Here is a 12179-nt window from a genome sequence, read left to right on the forward strand (position 1 = left end):
GTCATTTTCCCTTCCCCATTCCCTTTTCATGCTGGAGCTTATGATTCTACGTACATGGTCTGTGTGTAGCCATTGCTCACCAGCTAATGAGTCTCTTGGAATATTTCTGATTGCTTAAAGAGATCGTAGAGGAATTATCACAGATTTCCTCCTTCCCCTCATTAGCCCGGGGATTTTTATCTGTTCTCACTTTTTGCCTTTCCTGGGAGATAACGTGGCTGTCCGTGATCAGAGGTGGTCCATATCCATGTCTAATGGACCATGCGAATGAATGAAAAATGACAGGTCCATCAAGACTGTCCCAGCCCCTTCCTCCAGTTTCTGATACTATTAACCAGGGGATTCTGCACAAAATGTCAGCACACAGACTGCCTGTGAGTGACTGCAAACAACGCAAAGCATTGGGGTCAAAGGGAAGAATGAGAGATGCAAGGCAGTGCGTGGGTATCTCTCTTTTAGAGGTAAAAGTTAGTAGACAGGTACAATCAATAATCAGAAAGGTAAATGGAATGGTAGCATTAAGGCAAAGTGGGCTGGAATACAAAGGGGAAGATCATATATCACCGCTGTACAGAGCCTGGAGCACTGCATTCATTTATGTGCTTCAAGAAGAATATATTGACCTTGGAGGAGATGCACTGCATTATACCAGGGCTCAGAATTAAATTGAGGGCAATGTGGTTTGTATTCCCTTGAATTATAGAACACTGAGAGGTGATCTAGATTAATAAAGGGATTTGATAGGGTAAATGCAAGAGAAACTATTTTCTCTGCTGGAGTAATCGAGTACCGGGGGAATAATCTTGTTAAATTACTGCTCGGTTATTCAGAAGTGATGTCAAGAAGCATTTATTTTTCATTCGTGGGATGTGGGCTTCACTGGCTGGGCCAGCATTTATTGCTCGTCCCTAGTTTCTCACACACAGTCATGATAATCTGGAACTCTGTCCCCCAAAAAGCTGTGAATTCCGGGGCAATTGGAATTGTATTGAAATTTAATAGATGGTAGATTTAGATGAGGAAAGATGAGAGTGGAGCATTAACACCAGCAACGACTGGTTGGGAAATGGCCTGTTTCTGTGCTGTATATCCTATGTAATCCTATGAGATTTCCAGACTTGAGACAAATAGATTTTGTTAGGTGAGGACATGCAGGGAAATGGAGCAAAAACTGGCAAGGGGATTTCAAGTACAGATCAATGATGGTGTAAGTGAATGGCAGAACACTTTGAAAGGCTGAATTTACTGCTCCTGCTTCTATGTTCTAATGTAATGCTCCTTAAATTCAACATTTTATTGGTTGAAGGGTCTTTATATTTATGCAGGGCTCAATCCTGAAAATGTTTGAAGATTCCCAGCTAGTGACAGCTGGATGCAATCTCAGTGTGGAACCCACCCAGCTAGTAACATTCTTTTGCACTTAGTGTTCTGCCCGGTGTGGCACAAGGGGTATCATGAGACGTGACGTTCGCTGCTCGGTGGAACCTCGCCTTTGTGATGAGTACACCAAGCCAAGCAACAAGAAGGATTGCATGGGTCCTCCATGTGACCGTCGCTGGACTGCATCAGACTGGGGACCAGTAAGTGCTATACTATTGATCCTGATCTAATGTTTCCCGAGGAACCCCAAGATTATTCTTCTATCCTGATTGCCAACCCACAAGATAGACCATTATCACAGACTACTTAATATAGGTGCACACACCCCACACTTACATGAACACAGGGATACACGCCCCACACTGACATTAGCACAGGGGGGACAGACCCCACACTGACATTAGCACATGGACACATGCCCCACACTGACATTAGCACAGTGGGGGACAGACCCCACACTGACATTAGCACATGGACACACGCCCCACACTGACATTAATACAGGGAAACACGCCTGAAGCTGACATTAACACATGGACACACACCCCACGCAGACATTAACACATGGACACACGCTCCACGCTGACATCAACACATGGACACACGCCCCACACTGACATCAACACATGGACACACGCCCCACACTGACATCAACACATGGATACATGCCCCACACTGAAATTAACACAGGGACACACGCCCCACGATGACATTAACTCATGGACACACGCCCCACACAGACATCAACACATGGACACGTGCCCCACGCTGACATTAACTCATGGACACACGCCCCACACTGACATCAACACATGGACACGTGCCCCACGCTGACATTAACAAAGGGACACACGCCCCACACTGACGTTAACACAGGGACACACGCCCCACACTGACGTTAACACATGGACACACGCCCCACGCTGACGTTAACACATGGACACACGCCCCACACTGACATTAACACAGGGACACACGCCCCACACTGATATCAACATATGGACACGTGCCCCGCACTGACATTAACACATGGACACACGCCCCACGCTGACATTAACACAGGGATACACACCCCACGCTGACATTAACACAGGGATACACACCCCACGCTGACATTAACACAGGGATACACGCCCCACGCTGATATTAACACAGGGATACACACCCCACGCTGACATTAACACATGGACACACGCCCCACGCTGACATTAACACAGGGATACACACGCCCCACACTGACATTAACACAGGGATACACACCCCACACTGACATTAACACAGGGATACACGCCCCACACTGACATTAACACAGGGATACACACCCCACACTGACATTAACACATGGACACACGCCCCACGCTGACATTAACACAGGGATACACACCCCACGCTGACATTAACACAGGGACACACGCCCCACACTGACGTTAACACAGGGACACACGCCCCACGCTGACATTAACACATGGGGACACGCCCCACACTGACGTTAACACAGGGACACACGCCCCACGCTGACATTAACACATGGGGACACGCCCCACACTGACGTTAACACATGGACACATGCCCCACACTGACATTAACACAGGGACACACGCCCCACACTGACATTAACACAGGGACACACGCCCCACACTGACGTTAACACAGGGACACACGCCCCACACTGACATTAACACAGGGACACACGCCCCACACTGACGTTAACACATGGACACACGCCCCACACTGACATTAACACAGGGACACACGCCCCACACTGACGTTAACACATGGACACACGCCCCACACTGACATTAACACAGGGACACACGCCCCACACTGACGTTAACACAGGGACACACGCCCCACGCTGACATTAACACATGGACACACGTCCCACGCTGACATCAACACAGGGACACATGCCCCACACTGACATCAATACATGGACACACGCCCCACGCTGACATCAACACAGGGACACACGCCCCACACTGACATTAACACAGGGATACACACCCCACACTGACGTTAACACATGGGGACACGCCACACACTGACGTTAACACATGGACACACGCCACACACTGACGTTAACACATGGGGACACGCCACACACTGACGTTAACACATGGGGACACGCCACACACTGATGTTAACACATGGGGACACGCTACACACTGACGTTAACACGGGGACACGCCCCAAGCTGACGTTAACACGGGGACACGCACCCTACACTGACAACATGAGGAAACGCCCCACACTGACATTAACACACGGACAATCACCCCACATTGACATTAACACGGGGTAACACGCACCCCACATTGGCATTAACACACGGACAATCACCCCACACTGACATTAACACGGGGTAACACACCCACACTGACATGAACATACGGGGACACACACCTCACACTGTCATTAACACACAGCCACAGCCCACACTGTCATTAACACATGGAGACACAGCCCCCACACTGACATACCACTTCCATCACAAAGACCACTCATCTTCATCTCTAACAACATCCTCTTATAACCATAACCTCAGCTTAATCGCTGATGAAACCTCACCCTTTGTGTCTTTGTCACCTCCAGACTCAATTACTGCAATTCTCTCCTGGCTGACCTCCCATCTTCCGCTTGGCAACAACTTCTAGCATTGAAAATTCTGCTGTCCATCCCTTCCCATAACAAGTCCTGAACCCTCTTCAGACCTCCATCCTGATCTACATTCTAATCTTGTACCGTCAGTGCCTCAAGTTTCAGGTATTCACCCTTTCATGTTGAAATGGTTTCATGGCCTCTTCCCTCTGTTTTTTTGCCACTTCCTCCAGCTTCATAATTCCTTCCTCTCTTTCACTCTCTGCAGCCTCTTGTACTTTCCCCCAACTCTGCCTTCATCCCACCATTGGTTTTGGCTCCATATTCTGCCTCTTCACTTCCCTGTCCTCCTTAAAACCTTAATCCTTGACCAAGCTTTTGGTCACCCCCCTTAATAGCTCCATCAATAGCTTGGAGTCGATTATTTTTACAGGTGAAGTGCTTTCTGACATTTTCAATGTGAGGTAAGTTTATTCAGTATTCATTCTTGGCATGTTGGTGTCACCGGCAGCCTTGGATTACCCATCATTAGTTGCCCTTGAGAAGGTGGTGGGTCGTCTTAAAGCTGTGTAGCCCATGGTTGCAAGAGCTCCCACACTGCTCTTAGAATGGGAGTTCTGGACTTTTGTCCCATTAACCATGAAGGAATGGTAATATATTTCCAAGTCGGGAGTAGGATTGCCAACTGTGACTAAATATTTTCCTGGAGGTTTCTCCCATGCTCCAGCCATTAATCGGCCAACACAACCGTCATTTGGCTCACTGCCTTCCTCTGCTAATTGGAAAACACAAAGACTCATTGCCCACTTGGATGATGCTTGACTGATGCTTGACAGTCAGCTAAACAGCACTTTTCTGCATTTTCCACAGCTTTATGTCTGGTCAAGAGGAATGTTCCAAGAAAATGACCCATAAAAAAACAATTGTTTTTAATGTCCTGATGGTTTTTCTTCAGCATTACACACAGCAGTGTCCAGGAGATTGATCTTCAATTCCTGGAGACTCCAGACCAATCCTGGACGGTTGGCAACCCTAGTTGGGTGTGCGTGTGGGATTTGGAAGCTCTGAGGCACCTGAAAGCCTGCTGTCCTGGTCCATCCAACTGGTGGAGGTTTTGAGTTTGTCAGATGGTGTTTAAAGAAGCCTTGGCAAGTTGTTGCTGTTAATGGTAAGCTATCTGTTTAGATTGATGTCTGAGCCACGTTTTTCCCTTTCCCGTTTAAAGTGCTCAGGAGTCTGTGGAGAGGGCCGGATGACACGCTATGTGGTCTGCAGGAACAATGACGGGAAGGTGTTACCGGACTTGCAGTGCGACTTGACAACGAAGCCCCTGGCAGTGCATCCCTGTGGAGATAAGGACTGTCCCCCCCACTGGGTGTCGCAGGAGTGGGAGCAGGTATGACAGTGAGTGAGACACATTCTGCAGGAATAAAAGGGCCAAACGGATCAACTGGAGCTAGCAGCCAATTTCAGCCTACCCTCAAGTCTGCTTAAAAAAAGAGGTGAACAGAAATAATACAGGGAGCATTCAAGGCTTCTCATCATAAAAAAGAGATTTCTCACAGGGCACTTTTGTGGTAAGAGAGCAACATCTGAAAATACAGTGCCTGTTGTTGTAGAGATACAGGTAGCAGCTATTTACTGCACTGCAGGACCCCACATCTTATAGTGAGATGCCTGATCAGCTAATATGTTTCTGTCATTTGAAAAATAAATATTCCTTAGCTAATAGGTTGGTTCTGTTACGTTATTCACTGCACTTTCCCCACACACCTTCCGTACACATTTCAGCCATCAGAACAGAGAACTTCGGCCGTCGCAAAATCAACAATGGCTCCGACAACATTCCACATCCGGATTACCCCCCTGACAACATTCCACATCCGGATTACCCCCCTGACAACATTCCACATCCGGATTACCCCCTGACAACATTCCACATCCGGATTACCCCCCTGACAACATTCCACATCCGGATTACCCCCTGACAACATTCCACATCCGGATTACCCCCTGACAACATTCCACATCCGGATTACGCCCTGACAACATTCCACATCCGGATTACGCCCTGACAACATTCCACATCTGGATTACGCCCTGACAACATTCCACATCCGGATTACGCCCTGACAACATTCCACATCCGGATTACCCCCTGACAACATTCCACATCCGGATTACCCCCTGACAACATTCCACATCCGGATTGCCCTCCTTGTTGACAACCCTCAGCTACTCTGTCAGTTTGTGCTCTTGGGCCCAGAATCTGTTGCTTCCTTTCGCTTTTAAACGGCCTGTCTGTCGTTCCCAGTCTATCACTGCCCTCTCTTGGACTCTCAGCCCATCGCTGTCCTCCCTCAGACTCACTGGCCTGGATTTCATGGCCCCTCTCGCCCGGCAGGATATCACGGTCCTGTCGAACTGGATGGAGGTTTAAATGGCTCACTGCATCTGCTGGTGGGAGACGCTGCGGTGGGGTCATAAAATCCTGGCTGCTGTCTGCCACTCCCAGTCTGTCTCTACTCTCTCTTGGACTCTGTCTGTCACTCTCACCCTATTGCTGCCCTCTCTTAGATACTCAGCCTGTTACTCCCAGCCTGTCGCTGCCCTCTCAGATTCCCAGTCTGTCACTCCCCTCTCTTGTGCTCCCAGTCTGCCACTCTGCTCTCTCAGGCCCCTAGCCTGTCACTCCCAGTCTGTCACTCCCCTCTCTCGTACTCCCAGTCTGTCACTCCCCTCTCTCGTACTCCCAGTCTGTCACTTCCCTCTCTCGGGCTCCCAGTCTGTCACTGCCCTCTCTCGGGCTCCCAGTCTGTCACTGCCCTCTCTCGGGCTCCCAGTCTGTCACTGCCCTCTCTCGGGCTCCCAGTCTGTCACTGCCCTCTCTCGGGCTCTCAGGGTGAATTTTAATCCAGCAGGAAGCATGGTCGCCATGCCCGCGTAATTACGGTGGAGGCTGCATGTCAGTCTCCCGGAAGTGGGAAAACATCCTGTGATTAAGTCGGAGGCGGGAAGGGGCCGATGCGTGAATCTGGCTCGCTTGTGGCAAGATTTCAATTAGGTTCAACAATGAGCCAATTGACAGCAATGCTCCCTCAGCTCACCGGAATTTAGAGATGCTTCAGGTATTAATTAGGCGTCGCACAGGTTTCCCTTGCCTTTCAGTGGCCGCACTGCAACCTTGTTGGTTTTGCCAGTGGCATACCTGGGAGGATCACTTGTTCACAGGCAATCTGTGCCCGATCGAGGGATCTGGCATTGAGAAGTGGGGGAGGCTGCTGAGGCAAGGCGATAATCATGGGAGATTTTAATTTACATATAGACTGGAAAAGTCAGATGGGTAAAGATAGCCTAGATGAGGAGTACATTGGATGTTTTCAGGATAGTTTCTTAGAACAGCATGTTCTGGAACCAACCAGAGAGCAGGCTATACTAGACCTGGTATTGTGCAATGAGATGGGAGTAATTAATGATCCCATAGTGAAGGCGCCCCTAGGTAGCAGCGATGCTAATAAGATTGAATTTTACACTCAGTTTGAGGGAGAGAGGAGTGGGTCAGAGACCAAGTTTTTAAACTTAAATAAAGGCAATTATGAGGGCATGAAAGCTGAACTGGCTAAAGTGAATTGACAAGTTAGTTTAAGGGATAGGTCAATAGAGATGCAGTGGCTATTATTTGAAGGGATATTTCAGAATGCACAAAATAGATACATTCCAACGAGTAAGAAAAACTCCAAAGGACAGGCACACCATCCGTGGTTAACTAGAAAGGTTAAAGGTAGTGTCAAATTTAAAGAAAAAACATATAATTGTGCAAAGATAGATGGAAGGCCAGAAGATTGGACAGAATATAAGGAAAAGCAAAGAATGACTAAAAGACTAATAAGGAGGAAAAAAATTAGAGTATGAGAGAAAGCTAGCCAGAAATATAAAAACAGATAGTAAGAGGTTTTATAAATATTTAAAAAAGACAAGAGTTAACAAAGTGAGCATTGGTCCTACCGAAAGTGAGCCTGGAGAATTGATGATGGAAAGCAAGGAGATGGCAGATGAATTGAACAAGTATTTTGTATCAGTTTTCACTATAGAGGATGTAAGTAACATCCCAGAAGCAGCTATAAACCAGGAAATGGAAGTGGGGAAGGAAGTCAGGAAAATTACAGTTACCAGAGAAGTGATACTGAGTAAATTGTTGGAGGTGCGGGCTGTCAAGAACCTGGGTCCTGATGGACTTCATCCTCAGGTCTTAAAAGAAGTGCCTAGTGAGATAGTTGATGCGTTGGTTTTAATTCTCTAAAACTCACAAGATTTGGGGGAGCTCCCATTAGATTGGAAGATACCAAATGTAACTCCATTATTCGAAAAGGGAGGGAGACAAAGTGGGAAACTACAGGCAAGTTAGCTTAACATCTGTCATAGGGAAAATGTTAGGAGCTATTATTAAAGGAGTTATAGCAGGGCACTTGGATAAGCTCAAGGTCATCAGGTAGAGTCAACATGGTTTTGTGAAAGGGAAATTGTGTTTAACCAACTTATTTGAATTCTTTGAGGAAGTAACATGTGTTGTGGATAAAGGGGAACTGGTGGATGTACTATACTTAGATTTCCAGAAGGCATTTGATAAAGTGCCACATCAAAGGTTATTGTGGAAAATAAAAACTCATGGTATAGGGGCTAACATATTGGCATGGATAGAAGATTGGCTGACTAATAGGAAGCAGAGAGTATGCATAAATGGTCTTTTTCAGGTTAGCAAGATGTAACGAGTGGTGTGCTACAGGGATCAGTTGATCAGGATCAACTGTTTACAATTTATATAAATGATTTTGATGAAAGGGTGGTTGCCAAATTTGCTGATGACACAAAGCTAGGTAGGAAAGTAAGTCGTGAAGAGGATTTAAGGAGGCTGCAAACAAATATAAAAGCAAAGTACTGCAGATGATGGAAATCTGAAACATAAACACATATAGATAGGTTAAGTGAGTGGGCAAAGACCTGGCAGATGGAGGATAATGTGGGAAAATGTGAAATTGTCCATTTTGGCAGGAAAAATAAAAGAAGCATATTATCTAAATGGTGAGAGATTGTGGAGCTCTGAGGTGCAGAAGGATCTGGGTGTCCTAGAGCATGAATCACAAAAGGCTAGTATGCAGGTACAGCAGGTAATTAGGAAAGCAGATAGAATGTTATCATTTATTGCGAGGGGAACTGATTACAAAAGTAGGGAGGTTTTGTTTCAGTTGTACAGGGCACTAGTGAGACCACATTTGGAGTACTATGTACTGTATTTGTCACCTTATTTAAGGAAGGATATAAATGCGTTGGAAATAGTTCAGAGAAGGTTTACCAGACTAACACCTATAATGGGTGGGTTGTCTTATGAGGAAAGGTTGGACAGATTATACTTGTATCCATTGGAGTTTAGAAGAGTACGAGGCGACTTGATTGAAACTAAAGATTCTGAGGGGTCATGACAAGGTGGATGTGGAGAGGATATTTCCTCTTGTGCAAGAGTCTAGAACTAGGGGTCACTGTTTAAAAATAAGGGGTTGCCCATTTAAAAAAACAGATGAGGTGAAATTTTTTCATTCAGAGGGTCGTGAGTCTTTGGAACTCTTTGAAAAGGTGGAGGAAGCGGAGTCTTTGAATATTTTTCAAGCAGAGATGGATAGGTTCTTGGTAAGCAAGGCGGGTTATAGGTTAACGTTGGTAGATGGGATGCAGATTTCAGGTTACTATCAGATCAGCCATGATCTCAATAAATAGTGGAGCAGGCTTGAGCGGCTGAATGGTCTGCCCCTGCTCCTTGCCACCGGCGCCCCCTGCCAACTTCTGCTGCAACCCCTCTCCATGACCCCATTCCTGCCCTCACTCACCTGTGTCCAAGGATCCGACGACAATGACCTCAGAGTGAAGGCACCCCTAGGTAGCAGTGACCACAATATGATTGAAATTTACATCCAGTTTGAAAGGGATAAGAGTGGGTCTAGGACTAGTATTTTAAACTTAAATAAGGGCAACTATGTGGGCATGAAAGCTGAACTAGCTCAAGCGAACTGGGGTACTAGGCTAGGGGATAGATCAATAGAGAAGCAATGGCTGACATTAAAGTGGATATTTCAGAATAAGTATATTCCCACTACAAAGAAAAATTCTAAGGGGAGGACCCACCATCAATGGTTAACTAGAGAATTTGAGGGAAGCATCAAACATAAGGAAAAGCATATAAACTGCTCAAAGATGAGTGGCAGGTCAGATGAATGGTCAGGATATAAAAGAACAGCAGAGAATGACTAAAAGGTTAATCAGGAGTAAGAAATTAGCATATAAGAGGAAGCTAGCTAGAAATGTAAAAATGGATAGCAAGAGTTTTTACAGGTATTTTAGAAAATAAAAGAGTAAGTAAAGTGAGTGTTGGCCCTCTAGAGAGTGAGATTGGAGAGTTAATAGTAGGTAATAAGGAAATGTCGGATGAAATGAACAAATATTTTGCTTCTGTCTTCACTATAGAGGATACAAAAAACATTCCAGTAGTAGCTGTAAATCAGGAGGTGGAGGGGAGAGAGGAACTTGGTGAAATTGCAATCACTAGGGAAGTGGTACTGAGCGAACTGATGGAGCTGCGGGCTGACAAGTCTCCGGGTCCAGGTGGACTTCATCCTAGGGTCTTAAAAGAGGTGGTGAAGTAGTAGATGCATTGGTGTTAATTTTCTAAAACTCTCTAGATTCTGGGAAGGTTCCATCATCTCTATTCAATAAGGGAGGGAGACAGCAAACAGAAAACTATAAGCTAGTTAGCTTGACGTTTGCCATGGGGAAGTTGTTAGAATCGATCATGAAGGAGGTTGTTGCTGGACACTTTGAAAAACTCAAGGTAATTGGGAAGAGTCAGCATGGTTTTTGTGAAAGGGGAATCATATTTAACCAATTTATTGGAGTTTTTTTGAAGGAGTAACATGCACTGTGGATAAAGGGGAGCCTGTAGACGTGCTGTACTTGGATTTCCAGAAGGCATATAATAAGGTTTTTGCAGAAAATAAAAGCTCATGGTATAGGGGGTAACATATTAGCATAGATAGAAAATTGGCTGGCTGGCAGAAAACAGAGCATGTATAAATGGGTGTTTTTTCTGATTGGCAGGATGTCATGAGTGGAGTCCCGCAGGGGTCTGTGCTGGAGCCTCAACCTTTTACAATTTACATCAGTGACTTAGATGAGGAGAGCGATGGCACGGTAGCTAAATTTGCAGATGACACTAAGATAGGTAGGAAAGTATATTGTAAAGGAGGTCAGGCTGAGTGAGTGGGCAGTGATCTGGCAGATGGAGTATAATGTAGGAAAATGTGAAGTTCACTTTGGCAGGCAGAATAAAAAAGCAGAGTATTACATAAATGGAGAATGACTGCAGAATTCTGAGGTGCAGAGGGATCTAGGTGTTCTAGTGCATGAGTCACAAAACGTTAGTATGCAGGTACAGCAAATAATTAAGAAATCTAATGAAATGCTATCCTTTATTATGAAAGGAATTGAACATAAAAGTAAGGATGTTATACTCCAATTATACATTGAATGGCATTGGTGAGACTGTTTACAGTTTTGGTCTCCTTATTTAAGGAGGGATGTATGAATTGAAGGCGGTTCAGAGGAGGTTTACTAGATTGATACCTGGAATGAGTGGGTTGTCTTATGAGGATAGGTTAGACAAACTGTGCTTGTTTCCACTGGAGTTTAGAAGAGTGAGGGGTGACTTGATTGACATATTTAAGATCCTGGAAGGTCTTGACAAGGTGGACGTGGAAAGGATGTTTCCTCTTGTGGGTGAGTCCAGAACTAGGGGGCACTGTTTTAAAATTAGGGGTTGCCCTTTTTAGTCAGAGATGAGGAGAAATTTTTTCTCTGAGGGTTGTGTGACTTTGGAACTCTCTCCCTCAGAAGGTGGTGGAGGCGGGGTCATTGAATATTTTTAAGGCGGCGGTGGATAGATTCTTGTTAGGCAAGGGAATCAAAGGTTATTGGGGGTAGATGGAAATGTGGCATTCGAAACACAAGCAGATCAGCCATGACCTTATTGCATGGTGGAGCAGGTTCAAGGGGCTGAATGGCCTACTCCTCCTATTTTTGATCTTCAGTTATCTCTGGTGAGGGCCTTGGAGCATTACTGAGAGCAGCCATCACTCCCAGTGGCACTGCCGGCAATG

The 12179-nt window shown here is 45.8% G+C and overlaps 1 protein-coding gene across 1 annotated transcript in view; it reads left to right on the plus strand.

Annotated features, from left to right (window-relative positions):
• The window catches only part of LOC144692770 (ADAMTS-like protein 2), a 91307-nt gene that overhangs the window by 68531 nt on the left and 10597 nt on the right, over positions 1-12179 (plus strand). The window contains exons 13-14 of the mRNA XM_078561848.1: positions 1425-1580; positions 5204-5374. Of these exons, the coding sequence (XP_078417974.1) occupies positions 1425-1580; positions 5204-5374 (327 nt within the window). The remainder of the gene's footprint in view (positions 1-1424; positions 1581-5203; positions 5375-12179) is intronic.

This window comes from Cetorhinus maximus, chromosome 17 (assembly GCF_964194155.1).
Source record: "Cetorhinus maximus chromosome 17, sCetMax3.hap1.1, whole genome shotgun sequence".
Classification (NCBI taxonomy): domain Eukaryota; kingdom Metazoa; phylum Chordata; class Chondrichthyes; order Lamniformes; family Cetorhinidae; genus Cetorhinus; species Cetorhinus maximus.